General features: G+C 38.6%; 1 protein-coding gene across 3 annotated transcripts in view; it reads right to left on the minus strand.

The window, feature by feature from the left end:
- Positions 1-3,801: 3,801 nt before the first annotated feature.
- LOC139740153 (UPF0587 protein v1g245604-like) overlaps positions 3,802-18,721 on the minus strand; it is a 30,765-nt gene continuing 15,845 nt past the window's right edge. Inside the window, exons 5-7 of one of the 3 annotated variants that reach the window (XM_071650844.1) lie at positions 12,678-12,787; positions 9,749-9,814; positions 3,802-4,197 (exon numbers count right to left, since the gene is read on the minus strand). In XM_071650844.1, the coding sequence (XP_071506945.1) occupies positions 4,120-4,197; positions 9,749-9,814; positions 12,678-12,787 (254 nt within the window). In that variant the 3' untranslated portion in view covers positions 3,802-4,119. Of the gene's footprint in view, positions 4,198-9,617; positions 9,815-10,116; positions 10,166-12,677; positions 12,788-18,721 lie in introns of those variants that run through there. The other 2 variants (XM_071650915.1, XM_071650772.1) reach the window with 2 other exon arrangements.

Below are 18,721 nucleotides of genomic sequence, written 5' to 3' on the forward strand. Positions count from 1 at the left end.
AACAGGAAAATATGATATTGCAAAATCATGGAAGACTACCGTGCCAGCACTTTCGCAAGACCAGTCATTCATGAAATCTTAACCACGGCATGCGAAAGAAAAACATGCCTTGGCCACTTCTGAAATGATGTCACATTATTCCTCTACATTTAAAGAGACAAAAAGGTACATAAATAGATAGACTCCTAAGTCGTGTGAGCTCTCACAAGGGGGTAAAATACACCAACTGAAAAAAAAAAAAGGTTTTATCATATGATATGATGTCATGCAGAGATATAATACAAACAGTAAGTGAAAGAGGTCAGAATATTCTGGTTCTTTGCAACCTTGGTAGCAGAAATGATTTCAGAGTGCCATCATAACAATAATTTCTTCGTCAGATGATACGTCTGAAGCCCCCTGCACGCTTTACGATCAGACCAGTCATACAACCTTAAGACCTGAAGTGTGACGTCGTCAGCCTCGCCAGTTTCCAGTCGTACAACTGGGTCTTAGTGCCAGTCGTACAGATTTGACATGTCGAATTTCCATGACTGGTCGTGGGCTTTCAGCCAATCACAATACAGTATTATGTAAAGAGTATAGAAGTGCATGCACTGCACACTGCATGGGCTTCCATACTCATTTGTAAAATGTACTGCAGCCAGAACGATTGTAAGCCTAGTTGTGTAGTCTGATCGTATAGTGTGTGTTGCCAGGCCATACGACCTGGTCTCATGGTCTTAAGGTCGTACGATCTCGGGTTGTGCAGTGTGCGGTGGGCTTTAAAGGGGCCCTGAAATCCAAATGCATGTTGATTTGTGTTGATTTATGATACCCTGAACATCACTTTCGCGGTGAAACGAATATCTAGAAACTTTCCATATATTTTTAATGATTTTTTCTTCTATTTTTCTTCAGATTACTTGGGAACGCCCACAAAAAATCCTTCCAAACCAATCAATATTCATATTCTTGAGATGACATCATCTGTCAATCATTGCTAAAGTGCTGAAATGTTTAACAAAAGACACTGGAATGCACCTTCCCCTCGACACAGCATAACTTGCATGTTTCTGTCATATTAATGTGACTAACAAAAGACATGGCGTGGGAACATGCAAGTTATGCAGAGGATATTGCCTTTAAACAACATATTTTCACAGATTTTGTGGCTAGGTCAGAGCAGTACAGCTGCAGAATCTGGAAAGATTTTCTGCTGCAATACTACAGTGGGTTGATACTGAAATGTGAAATGTCTGCCTTATCATTGCAACTTTATCCATGGTGGATGGTGGTATTGTGATGGAATTAATTGTAGAATTGGCTTGCTGCCTTTAGATTCCAAAGATCCAACCATACCAAGTGCCAGATATTTCATATGTCAGATATTTGGACATATTCAGCTATAAGGTACCTCATTTTTTTTTTTTTTTAACAATAGAACAAAAAAATATATCAAAGAATCATTGACAAGCTGTCAAGTGGTACAAATTAGATTGGAAATGACTTTAAATATCTGCAGTTTTGAGTTCTAATGTAAAACTACAGCATTCGGCCGCGGGACCCGAAAGAGCACATGTATTCCCCCCCCCCCCTACCCCATTTGGATGATATTTTTTAGGCTAAACTGTAAATTTTGTCTCGATCAGGGTAACCTTTGACCCTGTAAAAGCTGGAACAGTGGGGGCAGCATATATTTACCGCTGCGTGTATAAAGACGGAACAAGCGAGGGTGTCACCACCAAAAACAATAGGCATCTTCATTTCACTATAATGCACTTTTTTTGCCAAATTTGAAGAAAATCTGATAAGAAATGTGGCTGATAGAGCGCAAACAAGAAATGTGACATGGCATCCAAGTTGGAACACTGAGGGCGCCGTCACCACAAACTGTTGTGTCCTTCATGTAGAATGACCACCCATACACCTCCTTAGCAAGTCTGAATAAAATCTATTGAGTAACAATCAATTTATTGCATAAATAAGCACTTTTGCAATTTTGACATGATCAGGGTGACCTTTGACCCTGTAAAAGGTGGAACAGTGAGGGCAGCATTATCAATAGGTATAGGTGTATAGATTTGACTATGATACATTCACATACCAAATTTGAGAAAAATCGGTCAAGAAACAAGGCCAGCGTCGCACACACAAGCAGACCCTGTTAAATTTACCTCTTCATGTATAAAGATGGAACAAGCGAGGGCGCCATCACCAATACAATAGGCGTCTTTGTTTTACCATAATACACCTTCATGCCAAATTTGAAGGTGATCTAATAGTCCATGGGCCAAGACCCGAGAAATGGGTTGTTGGTACCACCTGAGGTGGCACAACCGTTTTGGTGTCAGTTTGTTTGTCGGGCATAGATATGCTTATCAAGCTATGATAGCATTTCCAAATGAGTAGCTTAGTCATAATAAATGATTTTTTAACCAATTTGGTCTCGTTTTTATATCCCTATACTTCTGAATCGAAACTAACCGCTATACAAAGAAGAGCACTGTCTTCCGTATGTCCACAGGTTTTCTGTTGTAAACGCGGTGCGCTTAGTCTTTATTCAAGGCAGCGAAGGTAATATCCAAAGGGTTATGATGTTCACAGCTCTCACGCGGTGCGCTTAGTCTTTATCTAGACCAATGTACCATTATCATATCTAAAGTTCCTCATTAAAGGGATTATCTATACTGTTTTTATACTACCCTATCAACAAATACATCTGTTTTAACCAAAAATCACTTTGATCATTTACAATATTTTTCATTATAATGTATCGTAGTGTACCAGTACATTGTTTTTGCATTATCTTATATTGTTGGATGGAAATAAAGCGACATTGGCGTGGTATTAGCGTTTTCACTGTAGCGTTTTTCTCCTGAAAATGATAAATAATTGAAAAATACGGTAAAATTCACGAGGAATTGCTTTTGTTGTTGTTGTTGTTGTTTTTTTAGATAAAAGGATATACACTATACGCTTTGGATATTCCCTTCGCCGTCTAGAATAAAGACTAAGCGCTGTGGACATCACAACCTTTGGATATTCCCTTCGCTGCCTTGAATAAAGACTAAGCACACCGCGTTTACAACAGAACACCTGTGAGCATACCATAGAGCTGCATTTTACAGCTCTATATGTAACATACAGAAGACAGTGCTCTTCTTTGTATAGCAGTTAGTTTCGATTCAGAAGTATAGGGATATAACAACGAGACCAAACTGGTTAAAAATTCATTTATTATGACTAAGCTACTCATTTGAAAATGCTATCATAGCTTGATAAGCATATCTATGCCCGACAAACAAAATGACACCAAAAAGGTTTTGCCACCTCAGATGGTACCAATATCTGGCCTGGCCCATGGACTATATAAGAAGAACTGCAGCCACTCACAAGAAAATCTCTGCGGCGGACGTGGGGCAACGAGGCCAAATCCATAGTATCCTCCGAATGCTGTTCGGGGGATACAATTAAAGATGATATAAAGTTTTGGTACCTCAAAAAGTTTCCCTGAGTTTCCTTGTCTTAGTTTGTGTTTCAGGTTAAAGTACCTTTTTACCAGAGCAGAGCGGGCTCTGAAAAATTCGAACGAGCCGTTAGTTTGACTCGACGCGGTACCGCGACAATCAATATACACGTATTGTACGAAACCATTATTGCATGATTACTAAGACATGAGAGCACTTTGGGGCGAGTAAGTCTCACAGTGTTAGTTATATGAAAGGTACTTTAACCTGAAACACAAACTAAGACAAGGAAACGCAGGGAAACTTTTGAGGTACCAAAACTTTATATTATCTTTAAATTGTTTAGCTCACATTATGATTGATAAACTTGACATGGAAAATCAAACTGTTTAGCTCACAATAGGGAATAGGCACATAAGATTGAGATGTCAGACAGGGTGGTCAATTACAAAATATCACTATAATGGAAATACTACTTAGACACATTATTATTTTAGTTCCTGTTTTCTGGTGCTATCATCTCAAGCAAAAAGGGCAGATTGATGACACTGAAATCTCGGACTCCTGACCCATGTCCTTGAAGCTTGTGGTTCTTTGTAAAACCAGAAGCAATGTAGAACTCCTGGAGTCTATGAATTTCAAAGAAGGCATCTCCGTCTGACACTTGCCGTCATACTTTAGTAAATTTGCTCTCCAATTCATATATTCCAACAGACTGGTTTGTGTGCTCATCATAGTCAGCCCATTCCTGCAAGCAAATACAAATCAAATAGTGTATGAATCATCTTGTGGTGGAATATTAATTAGTATATCATCACAAAAATCCACAAATTGTTTGACATGAGATGTAAACAAGTTAACATTAATAGTCCTTTATTCGGGGGGGGGGGGGGGGGGGGGGGGGGGAGGGGGTATCTCATTTCGAGAAAGTTTCTTGTGCAGCACTTTATTCAGCATATCTGCATTTATACAATAATTATGAAAGGGCATTGCATCAATTGCACAGCTATCTAGTCATTCCCCTTTTCATCTTTTCCTACATCATATGATTAGACACATTATAGTTAATGATATCTTCACATCCAGCAAAAAGTGCAATACACTTGTGTCAATATCAGAATTAAATTCAAAAGGAGGCCACTACTATATTTAATGGTTTGGTAAAAAAAAAATTGGCAAGATTATGCAATTATCCCTGCATGGAAATAAACATGAGACTGAGGCTTACCGTAATTCAACTTCAATGCAACCTCCCTGTTGTACCCCTTGATTGTACACATATCATTAACTAAATCTAAATGACCACCTCAGTGGCCCTATAAATCACATTTCATGTTTTTACATGCACACATGTAACTCTTACTACTGACAGTGAGAAGACGGCTAAAATTCATGGTGCTTTAGAACTCAGTAGCCTGGCCCAATGATCTCCATGAAATCTATATGCACCTTTACAATCACTCTGCAGTCCTCATCCTTAAGGATAATTCCTCACCAAATCAACCTAGAACATATTAAATTGTTTACAGAAAAAGGTGACAGACTTTATTTTTCCTCAAGAGGCCCAATGCCCCCCCCCCATCCCTTTGTTATTATCAACTGATGTGCCCAATCAGGCTACCACTACCCATAATGAACTAAGCAAATCAAACAAGATCTATGAAATGTACACAGCCAAGTTTTGTGAAATTCTGATCATGCATTTAAAAGATGAAAATGTCAATTTTAAGGCAATGTTCAGAACATGTTCCTGGCACCCAGGACAATCATGTTTCGGTTCACTATGAACAAAATGGGATGGACATGGATGCTGAGAGCACAGCAATCATGGTACTGATGAAAAACCTAGCAGGGTGTAGTAAAACAGGAGTACAAATAAAACAAACACAACAAAATGTGACAGCACATAACAGTAACCCATCCTTGGGCAGCGCAATGAAAATACACTGAACCATATCAGGGGCGGATCTAGCTTTTTATAAAGGGGGGGGGGGGGTTGGGGGCGGTTTGCGAGGGAGCGTAGCGTCTGCATATGCTCTGGAAATGTTCCATCTTTGTGGATTTTATAATGACATCTGTTAGTTTGTCAATAGTTCAAACCATCCTCTAGAGCATCAATCATTTCAATTACCACCCCATCTGGACTGCTTGCCTTGTTCTTTCTTGAATACCATGTTTATTACTTTTCAAAATACAGTCGAATCTGCAATTGCGGCCATCTCTGTAGAGCGGCCATCTGCCCATAACGGCCACAAAAATGTCCCCCGGTTAATATAGCCATGCAATTGTTATTGTACACAACGGCCATCTGTCTAACGCGGCCAGCGGTCACCAGATTGATATCCCTTCACCAGTTTAGATCTGCACACAACAGCCAGTAATCTTACCACTGTACGCACTACGCTTCTTCAGTCGCGTGATTTACAGCTTCAATAAAAGAGACATCTATTCTCTACGAAAGAATGCCCATAAATGCCTTGAAAATGGATCACAAACTCATAACTAGAAATGTCGTTAAGGCGACTGGTACGCCTCCGCCATAATGCATGATTCCCCTAATAGGTCTATAGTACATGTGGACAATGTGTGATTACATTTCCACAAAATTGGCAAAATATTAGAATGACAAGTTTGTCACAAATGTGTTGAATGTTCACCTTCCTTGACCTACGTTTAATTGGATGAAGAGGACAGGATGTATTTGGGGATTTAAGGACTTTAACTTGACTTTGACCCATTCATAAGTTTATGCATTTCAGAGTAATTTTCAAGGTATGGAAAAAAAGTGCAATTTCTGTATTGAAAAGTACATTGTTACCATTTTCATCTGGCCTTTGACCCTAAAATTCATAGGATAATTACTGTCAGGCAGAACATGCATAAATATGTAGTAAGTTTCAAGATAACTTGAGCCACTTACGAGATATGGAGGAAAAACTTAGTTCAGCACTTTCACCTGATCTTTGACCTTTTGACCTTTGAGGCAAAAAAAAAAAAAAAAAAAAAGTTTCCAGAGAATCTCTATTAGGTTATACATGCATACACCAAGTGTTAAAAAAAAAATTCTGCTGGCATTGCATAAATATGAGGGAAATAGTAAAATTTTGAAGTGTTGCCCTTGACCTTTGACCCCTGACCTTTGACCCCATGAGCCCTAAATTCTCTATATAATCACTGCAAGTCAGTACATGTATATACTATTTAAATGAAGATACCTTGAACAATTTCCAAGGTACAGAGAAAAAAAAGAGAAATTTTTATATTTTTACTTGACCTTTTGACCTTTGACCTCATGACCCCAAACTTTCACCAGAGAATCTTAATTAGGTAATACATGTATACACTAAGTTTCAAGAAAATATCTTCTGGCATTGCATAGATATGGTGGAAATAGTGAAATTTTACGTATTTGACCTTGACCTTTTGACCTTTGACCTTGAGCATGTGCACCCAAAAGTTGATAGGCACAACTTCACCCCCTAATACAAATACATGTCAAGTTTCAATAGGATACCTCAAAAGGTTTTTTAGTTACGCTGTCCACAAAATTCATTACGAACGGACGGAAGGACGGACGGACGGACGGACGGACGGACAACCCGAAAACATAATGCCTCCGGCACCACTTCGTGGCGGAGGCATAAAAAACACTTTAGTAAGCCTTTAGTTTTTAGCCAGTTCTTGTGGATGAGGAACGCCACATTGTTGTACACAATGAGAACGCTAGCGATCCATACGTATACGGTGTACTACACAGAATGAATGGAAGAACCGGGTTGTAACAATACAGTGTATAAAAGTTATGTTATAAAAACAGTTTTGCAAATATTAGCGATGAGATAATCAAACATGAAATATTTGTACACAGTTATGATTATTTAATGATTTTAGTGACCTATTACATTAATAAAATCATACTTTAACGGCCATAAAAATGAATAAAGTTGGTCAATCGTTTCTGCTGAACATTACCCACTGATCTCGACATCGAGATCAGTGAACATTACCACTGTGGCCGTGTGCCGCTGGCCGCGCGTATGCACGTGCTTACGTACGTGTAGTAAAGATTTTAGCGCTATGATCGAACAAATTCAGCTGCCTGGATGCAGTGCAGTAACCATGGATACGCATATACGTTCGGTGCATCAATGGTGTTTTGCGTGGATTCAATGCATGCACAATTCATTTTTATTTCTCATGAGCAAGTTCGCAAGCTTCATACCTTGCTATTGATACCCATGGATGTTACTGACAGCAGACATTAAACCTCTGTATTCAGACTCTCAATTTGAACACATTTCACCAATTTTACAGCCAATTTAGCAGCGATGGCTTCAAAAGCTAGCCCAGGAAACCGAGAAACCAGCTCTCATTAGATAAGAAAATTGAAGTCATCAGTATGCATGAAAAACAATGCATGAGTGCTCGTGCAATCGCAGAAACGTTGACTTCACAGGGACACCCATGCGGCAAGACGCAGATTTCCAACATCATCAAGAGGAAACGAGAGTGGATTGAGGAATATGAAAACAATGCTCATCATGACATGAAACGGAAACTGAGGAAGACTGGAAATGAAGAACTCAATGCCACTGTATATGAATGGTTTAAGGATGCAACAGCTAGGATGATGCCAGTGAGTGGGCCTCTATTTCGTTTGAAGGCAACAGAGATAGCAGCTGAACTGAAGTTGAACGAATTCAAAGCGTCGAACGGTTGGCTGGTAGCGTTTAGGAAACGCCACAACGTGTTTGGCAAGATGTCCAGTGAGCATGGTGGAGTGGATTCAAATACCATCGATGACTGGAAGGCCAAGCTTCCTGAATTATGCAGTGATTACCAGGCTAGGCACATGTATACAATATGGACGAAACTGGGCTCTTCTTCAAAGCCTCAATCGATTCCACCCTACATTTCAAGGGAGCAGATTGCTCCGGAGGGAAATGCTCCAAAGATCGTCTCACATTGATGCTATGTGCAAACGCGGGTGAGAAAAAGACCCCACTTGTCATTGGCAAGTCAATCAATCCACGCTGCTTCAAACGACTAGACCGCAAAGACCTTCCTGTGGATTACCATGCTAATCGCAAAGCGTGGATGACCAGCAACTTCTTCGAACTGTGGGCCAAGAAGCTTGATGCGAAGATGAGACGACAAGACAGGAAGATTTTGCTGATCTTGGACAATGCCCCATCTCACCCCAAACTTCAACTCACAAACATCAAGTTGCTCTTCCTACCTCCAAATACGACTTCAGTCACCCAACCCATGGATCAGGGCATTATTCAGGCAACAAAGCTGAAGTTCCGCAAGCGGCAACTCACTAGCATCCTCCATAGATTGGAAGCAGAGAGAGACCTAACTGCGCCAGAACTAATGAAGTCCACCAATGTCCTCCAAGCTATCCAGTGGATAAGTAGGTCATGGAATGAGGTGGAGCCTGAGACAATCAAGAAATGCTTCCGGAGATGTGAGATCGGTAGAGAGCAGGAAGAGGCCCCGGAGACTGAGCCGTTGGAGCAGAGTAACGACGAAGAACTTGATGCTGCATGCAGGGAAGCCTTCAACATTTCCTGGCAACAGTCGACTCACAACTTCCCACAACTGACAACTCCATGGCTACATCTGTGCAAGACCTACAGCATTGACTTGACGACGAGCATGAAGATGAGGAAGATGATGACGATGAGACCGAGATTCAGTCATCACAACCGCTGCAACTCAAGAGCTACCACGACGTCACCAGATGCATTGCAGATATCAGAGCATTTGCTCTAAGCAAGGGGAGCAAGGCTCTTCTTGAGAGCTGGTAGTGAGATGGAGGAGATCGCACTGGCAGAAAGTCGATTGCAACAGCGAGCGAAGTAGACAACAATGCTGGATTTTTTCAAGAAAGTTTGAGAAGCAATGCAGAAAGTGTCTCCTTGAAGTAAGCACACTACCCTAAACCAAACAGCCCTTTTCAGGGCTAACATGACACCGCGTGAGATACGTCCCTGTCGTGGTGTTGGAAATGCATTAGTCTGTAGCTTATCGGCTCTTTACTACCAGGTAATGTAGCCAAATCAATGTGATGAATAAACAAAGTATATGTACACTTGTATTTTGTATTGTTTACAACCTCTGTCATACATTGCAATGACATGCGAGTGATACAGTTGTACCGCTAAATTCAAAATGGCCGCCATGAATTTCTACAGAAAGGGCATCTCTCTATAAAGGCCACCTTTATGGTGTCCCTTGAGTGTCCTTTCTATACAGATTTGACTGTACTTGCTCTCCCATGTTAGGTTTCTTACCTCAGACTGTAAGTCTATCTCGCCAAACTTAGTTGGGGAATCCACTCCTTCAGCTTGGAATCCACTCTAAAGAAAACCAAGTAAAGATGCATGGAGAATGAAAGCAATGTAAAAATCTGTTTAAAACGATACTTCAAAGCAACAAATTACTGTGTACTTCTTTTCATTAGTAGGCTCATTGAATAAATTACAAACTATGAACAGTAAAATCGAACTAACATGATGGTAGTGGTTTCATCAAAATCAGACAAACAGTACGGGAATTAGAATTGACACTTGCTTAATCATTAGCCTTTAATACATTTGATACACTGATAAAATATACATATACAGTGTACAACTGGACAGGTATACATAAACAGTCTGACCTTGATTATCCGGCTCTCTTTTATCTGGACTTTTCTGTTCTCTTTACACCTCCGAGCAGTGGAGAAAAAAAAGAAAAGAGATACAAAACACAATTAAAGCTTTTACAAAAACTCACACAATTTCAACTATGGCATTCTCTACGGAAACATGTCACGAATTTTACAGCAAAATGTTTCAATGTCATGATTATAATTTTAAGTAGCCGAGCATAAATTACACTACTGTTGTGGTGTACACTGCCTACGTAACCACAACTGGGTCGGCAGCCTGCCTGTACTCATAAATATATTATTGTTTCTCCCACATCCAGCCAAATAGCTTATTTCAACTGGCACTGGTCCTGACATACTAAGTACATGTAGCTGGATAACAGAGGTCAGACTGCTGTGCTAAAGTCCTAGCATGACAATATACACCATGACTTTGTAAACAACTTTCTCAAAGTTTACAGTTATTTAGGGTGCACGTCACGAGACCGACACCCACGAGTCATACAGCCCACAAGTTATACAGCTCACAAGTCATACAGCCCACGAGTCATACAGCTCACAAGTCATACAGCCCACCAGTTATACAGCCCACGAGTTCGACACTAAGTAAATAAAGCCCACGAGTTCGACATCAAGTAAAATAAGCCCAGGAGTTATACGGCTCACGAGACCGACACTACGCACATAAGGCTCATGAGACCGACACTAAGCAAGCAAAGCCCACGAGACCGACACTACACTTAAAAGGTCCACGAGACCAACGCTACGCATACAAGGCTCACGAGACCGACATTACGCAAAAGAGGTTCACGAGACCGACACTAAGCAAAGAAGGCCCACGAGACCGACAGGATGAACAGAGCCACCTATAGACCAACAAATTGTATAGGGTGTCCTGATAATAGCATAGGAAGATATTAGAGATGGAAAAGAAGAGTTGCCATCTCCGGAAGTGTGTTTCCCCATCAGTCCCCCCCCCCCCCCCCCCCCCCCCCCATGAAATGATCAGGATCTTTAATTGTGTTTGCATGGGTGTGTTAGTGAAAAAAAATGAACAAAATACAATAAAAGTGTGATACTAAAAACTTTCATCGGCTGGGGATGATGATAAATTAAATGACTGAGCTTCAACCAACCTTGAATTATAGAGGGCAAGCTCCAAGACAACACTCCACTGCATAAGGCTTGAGAAAGTCCTCAGGAGCAGGACGAAAGCTTGCCCTCTACAATTCCAGGTTGGTTGAAGCTCAGTCATTTAATTTAATAAAAGTGGGTAACAGATCTTTCCACAGTAAACCTGCGAGGGTGTTGATTTAGTATTAATTATAAAAAAAAAAACGTAATCGTCTATTAAGGTAGTGCTAGGGATTCGGAAAAAACAGATGCATCCATGGAAACAGCTATTGAATTTTTCACGAAAAAATTTACTGTTTGGAGGAGAATAACACAAGCCACAAATTGAGGTGAATCCTTGCGATATAAAACGTTTTAATCAGTAGCATTACATTATAGTTACAGAGAAAATCACAAATAGATCTTACTGCAAAACGTCAAAGCAGGAGGGTAGAATATCTAAAATAGAATAAGTAACTAGTGAATCGGGAAAGAGAAGAGGTACAAATTATATCCTGTCCATTTTCTAGCTAAAAAATGGGAAAACCTACCATAAATAGCACGATGGCATTATCAAAGCTCTAAAATTAATCCATACATCGTTCTTGTCCTCTTTTTAATTCATTTGTGTTTTTTGTCTCTTTTTTTTTGGGGGGGGGGATGAAGAATACTAGTTCTCCTATTTTCTTTTTTTTTTTGGGGGGGGGGGCATGAAGAATACAATTCTATTTTTGTACTTGATAACAATGTCGCTCCCTGACACACTTGCCCCCCCCCCCCCCGAAGTATGTAGAAATACATATTTGATGTCGTTCATAATTATGTAGATGGTCACCATCTTTCAGTTGATAGCGTGACGAAATTACACCCGCCAGTATGTTATTTTTCCGTTCATGGAACACCCTGTACAGGTGATTGACATGTAGATGGCGCTGTTTATCCTGTCGGTCTCGTGGACCTTCTTTGCCTGCTGTCGGTCTCGTGGGCTTTCTTTGCTTAGTGTCGGTCTCGTGAGCCTTTTTAGCTTAGTGACGGTCTCGTGGGCCTTTTTTGCCTACTGTCGGTCTCGTGGGCCTTTTTGCCTACTGTCGGTCTCGTGGGCTTTCTTTGCTTAGTGTCGGTCTCATGAGCCTTTATTGCTTAGTGTCGGTCTCATGAGCCTTTTGTGCGTACAATGTAGTGTCGAACTCATGGGCTGTATGACTCCTGAGCCGTATAACTCGTGGGCTGTATGACTCATGGACTTATTATTGAAGTCGGTCTCGTGGACCGTATGACTCGTGGGTGTCGGTCTCGTGGGATGCCCCTGATATTTAGATATGGAAAGAATTAGTAGAAGAGCCCTGCAAGTATGGGAGCACTTAGAAATGCTCATGACACAAAATCGTTTGTTACGGCACAAAAGAACTGCTACTGCACTAGGAGAATATCCGAACGCAACTAATGAAATCACATACCCTGAATGAATATTTCACAGGGACCATTCCTCTGCAGTCAAATGCTACCACAGTCTGGAACTGATTGTTCTCCTCCATTCGATATGGTTTAATGAAGTCCTTCAAAATGTCTGTCAACATAGCAATTCCAGAGGAAGGTATCAAGAGACTTCATTCATATATTTCTTTTTTCCCCCAGTTCTTATTCTTTTTTCATGAGAAGCTATTATATTGTGCAGTACAGTGCACTCCTGTTATAACAAACACGGTTATAATGAAATTCCGGTTACATTACAACAAAGTAAAAATTCAGGCCGCATTATTGACCACTGTATGTATTTTTATCTTATTTTATTTTGTATTTTATTTTATTAATGGTTTAAAAGGCAACTACAATGGCAGCCAAGACAGGCCAAATTGAGGCAGTTTACACCAAATACAACATAACATTATTTATATCACATACAAATTACTTATGAAAAAAACAAAATAAATTTCATAACAGAACATATTGCTCATAAATTTTATAATTCAATTCCCAAAACACAGATATAATATCAAAAACTGTCAGACATTAAAACATATAATACAAATAGAAACGGATACAATTACACTCCAGAATATATTCGGCACTTTAACCCCTCACACACAGCATACACCTCCCTTTGGCAAAAACTTTGGCACATGCATCACATATTTTCATACACCCACACAAGCATACGCATATATACTCCGCATTGCATAGCGTAACCCAGATATTTGCGAAAGGGTATTATGTAATCAATACGCAAATGAATACTTGCATCTAGATACGCAAGCTGACAATGTATGCACCTTCACTTTTTCTTTTGGAGTGTGTTTACTCACATGATGTAGACTAGTGCACAGCCACAGGGGGCTTGATACACGCTCACACGCATGCGTACAAGTATGTACACACACATTATCATTTATTGTTTATTTGTTTGGTTATAACGAAATTTTGATATAATGAAAGAAAACTGCCGGTCCCAAGGACTTCGTTCTACCGGGAATCTACTGTAGTTCACGTAACAAAAGAAAGTGGTATCTAATCCTTGCCTGCATCTGATTTTGGCCATTGTATTTTTCTTACTGGTTACTACTTTTTTCAAAATGACCATGAACCTATCAAAATTTGTGTTTCTCATCCCATCCCACCATTTTTGAGTTCCCACATTTTTATGCCTCCACCACGAAGTGTCGCTGGAGGCATTATGTTTTCGGGTTGTCCGTCCGTCCATTCGTCCTTCCATCTGTAGTCAATTTTGTGGACGGTGTAACTAAAAAACTGTTTGAGGTATTCTACTGAAACTTGGTGTGTAGACGTATGAGTGGGCTAAGTTGTGCCTATCAACTTTTGGGTGCACATGCTCAAGGTTAAAGGTCAAAAGGTCAAATGCTCAAAATTTTCTCCCATATCTATGCAATGCCTTGAGGTATTTTCATGAAACTTAGTGTATACATGTACTGCCAAATAAAGATTCTCCAGAGAGAGAGCTTCAGGTCAGGAGGCCAAAGGTCAAGAGTCAAGTGAAAATGTTAAAATTTCACTTTTTTCCCCATATCTTGCAAATGGTTCAAGGTATCTTCATGGAACTTAGTGCATATGCATGAACTGAGTGGCAGTGATAACCTGCAGAATTTGGGGGTCATGGATCAAAGATCATGGGTCATGGTCAACTCCTCAAAATTTCACTTTTTCCCTCATATTTATGCAATGTCTGCAGGATTTTTCTTGAAACTTAATGTATACATATGTATTACCCAATAGACATTCTCTGGGAAGTTTCTTGCTAAAAGGTCAAAGATCAAGTGAAAGTGCTAAATTTCACTTCTTCCTCTTTATATCTCGAAAGTGACTCAAGAGGGGATTTCATGGAGTGTTTTGTCAGACAAAATTTCATCTGACAAAATGTTAAAAGCTACGGAAATGCTTGCATCTGATTGGCTGAGAGCAAATTTGTCCGACCACTAGGTGTCTGACAAAATGCTTCATGAAATGTCCCCAAGGTATTTCATTTCATTTCATTTCATTTATTTTCACTTAATAAAACATGCATACATCAAAATGTGATAATGGTATGACAAGTATAACATGACAATGTGACAAAAAACAAACGAACACAAACAACCAAAGATATCAAGTGAAGGGGTTAGTGAGAAGGCAATGGGCCTTATCTAAAACTAACCCCGGAAAAGTAAATACAGCGTCATGTCTCTTCTTTCTATAATACATACACTCACACATACACACGCATGCATACACTGACAAAAAAACATACACCAGCACATTAACAATACACAAGATGCCATTTTCACAAACACACCCCTAACATGCTAATCTCTTAAAAATTCTGAAAATGATATTGGTAACTTCCAGAATACCTTTCAAGTAAAAAATGCTTGAAAACTTTCTTAAAACTTGTCACGGTTTTCTTAAATTTCACATCAGAGTGGATAGAATTCCAGATTTGAGGGCCTTGAAAAAATATTGACTTTTTGTAGGAGGATGTTCGAATCTGAGGCAAGTAAAAATTTCTACAATTTCTTGTGCCATAATTATGATTATCTCTGTTTAGTTTAAAATAACCAAGTAATGATACAGGTAAAATACCATTATAACATAAGAACATATATACTGCACTCTGTAATAAATATATATCATACACAGTTGAAATAGACAAAGTAGAAAATATTGGCAAAGAAGGCGCCCTATACGGTGAATGCGAGACTATTCCAATAGCTCGCTTTCGCAATTTAAACAGTCTCTGCATATTATACTCACTAGATTTCCCCCATGCTAAAATACAATAATTCAAATGTGGTAAAATAAGGGTGTTATATAATAATAATAATAAAGATCTGGAGTATGACCGTAGTCTGTTTAAAATCCTGATACTTTTTTTTGATATTTTGTTGCAGATGACACCAGTGTGTTCCTTCCATGACAAACAGTCATCAATTCCAACCCCAAGAAATTTTACATAAGAGGCACGTAATATTCTATTTTCATTAATATGAATCACAATTTCATCTTTGTTTATGAGTTTATTTGAATATACCATATAATTAGTTATATTTAAATTCAATGCCAATTTATTTACTTGCAATCATTCCATAAGTTTACTTATCTCATGATTAAATATATATTGTAAAATATCAGAATTACAGTCGGACAGGAACACACTTGTGTCATCAGCAAACTGAATAAATTCAAGCTTGTCTGAAATATTGCACATATCATTTACATATAATATGAATAACAATGGTCCAAGGATAGAACCCTGGGGCACTCCATACCTTAAGGTTTTCTGTTCAGATTGTATATCATTTAGTTGAACATACTGCTTTCTGTTGATTAGATAACTTGTAAACCATTGTAATGATACACCACGAATTCCATAATTATATAATTTTTGTATCAATATGGTATGGTCCATTGTATCAAAGGCCTTACTTAAATCAATAAATAAGCCGACCATAATTTCTTTTCTGTCAAAAACATCAACAACCTTATGTACGAATTCGAATAAAGCATGGGATGTGGAATGCCCACTTCTAAACCCATATTGATATGGTGATATTATATATATACATTCGTTTAAAAAATTAGACAATCTGTTATACACACATTTTTCTAAAACTTTGGAGAAAACAGGCAATATTGAAATAGGACGATAATTGGAAACATCATCTTTCTTCCCTTTCTTATAAATAGGCACCAACCTGGCAAGTTTTTATTTGTCTGGAACAACACCAGTAGATATAGACAAGTTGAATATTTCACTCAGTGGATAACAAATTACATGAATCACTTTTTTTATCATATCAGCCTGTTTTTCATCAAATCCAGAACTTTTACCATTTTTAAAACAAGTTACAATCTCAATGATTTCTTTTGGAACAATGGGAGAAAAAAAGCAGTGTGATCATTCATTGTTACTATTTTTTTAAGTCATTTGAACGCTCAAATTGTGATGAAAGAGTAAAACCGATATCAGTGAAGTAATTGTTAAAAACATTGCAAATATCATCAGTGGATTGCACTGGGTGATCATTCCACATTATCTTGGTAGGATAGGTACAATTACAATTTTTTTTGTGTAATAATTCATTGATAACATTCCACATTCTTTTCATGTTTCCATTAGCAGAAGTATATTTGTTCATATAATAATTCCTCTTAACAATCTTTACTTTATTATTAACAATATTACGATATGTTTTATCATATACACTCAGTCTATACTGAGATCTGTTTTGTAAATATTTCCGATACAATACATGTTTCTTTTTGCACATCCTCTTTTAATTCCTTTGTAAACCATGGTTTATTCCTATGAGCACTATTATATACAATTTTCTTCTCAGGGAAACATGACGTATAAATACCCAAGAATTTTCTTTAAAATAATTCATAAGCAATATTTGCATCCTGATTTGTCATCGTCCAATCAGCAACACTAACATCATGTACAAATTTCAACACATTTCTTTCATTATATTCCTGCACAGTAAAATATGACTTCCCTTTGTCTTTATCTATAACATGGTATTTTGTTATGGAAAATATTGGAACATTACAAAAAGTCTACACGCAAACGATGACAAACAGATAATGAGCTATGACGTAGATCCGTTATTTGCATACCACCTATCACAGTGCGTTGAGCGTTAAAGAACAATACATATTCATGATGCAATCACGCGCCGCAAATGCTACGTTGAGCTAATGTATTAATGAAATCTAAATAGTAATAAAGACGCGCGCACCTACGTTGTCACGTCACGAAATTGCATACGCGCTACGTCACGATCACGCGTTGACCCAATGCGACCTCGTAAGGCCAATGACATTTAGCCAATCAGCGTAGCGTATTCAAGTGAGAAGCACGCAGGGCCTCGCAATTGCTTTAGTGTATGAACATATTGGTGGGTTATTCACTCGGGGCTAAACTGACATGGTTTATGAATATCGAAAAGGTACCGATGGCGAAGTTTCACGAAATTCCTCCAAACTCAGTATAAATACACGTGAGTATTTGCTGCAACTCACTAGGCAGGTGCATTGTACAAAAAAAAAAAAAGTATGGCAGTAAAATAACCCTTCCAAAATGGCCTTCAGGCTCAAAGTTGGCACACCGCGCCATCAATGTAAAATTGCGTGTTGTCGTAGAGCTGATTGCATTTGAGTGAGAAATGACACCTAATTTTCAACTCGAAAGGTACCGATGTAAAATTTTCACCAAACTCGACAAATGAGGTATGTAGAGCAAGCTTGAAATCTAGATTTTCATAAAAATCAGGTGTATTTAAGCAAAAAGACATATTCTGGGAGGTATGAGTTCGTAAAGTCGAGAGTCCGTGTAAATGTCCTATACGTGATTGTGCGCTCTGCACGGTGCATTTAAAAACGCTCGTTTCCTATGGAGGATGTCACCGCACTTTTTGTAATGAGATGATCACTAATATCCGTCAAAAATATTCCAGAGTAAATATCATTAATATCGTTTGTGAAAATGTTATTTATCAGAGTTTGTGTAGTTTCTGTTATGCGAGTGGTACCGCAAATTAAAGGAGACAACGAGTATGTCATTAATACATCTAAAAGATCATTGACATTGTGGCAAGACTGAGCATTCAATAAATTTACGTTGTAATCACCAACTGAATATAAAATCTTATTCACTCTATTTACAGCGTCTAAAATTGGTACAAATTCATCAAGAAAAGATTGCACAGAATAGGCAGGGGGTCTATATATCACTCCCAATATGATATTTTTCGTTGAGTGTACTATCTCAATAAAAACAGATTCTATGACATTTGAACTTACATCAAATTCACATCTTCTTTCAAAATTAACATCATCTTTTATATAAATGCCTACTCCACCACCTCTCCTACCTTCAGCTCTTCCATTTACAATAAAATTATAACCATCTATATCATACATTTGATTTTGTGTGGATTATTAACCATGTTTCAGTTACACCGATAACAGTGAACTTCCTTTCAGTACCATCCAAAAACATATTCATATT

This window comes from Diadema antillarum, unplaced genomic scaffold (genome assembly GCF_040938485.1).
Source record: "Diadema antillarum isolate AM-2024a unplaced genomic scaffold, OU_Dant_1.0 scf00000003, whole genome shotgun sequence".
NCBI lineage: Eukaryota > Metazoa > Echinodermata > Echinoidea > Diadematoida > Diadematidae > Diadema > Diadema antillarum.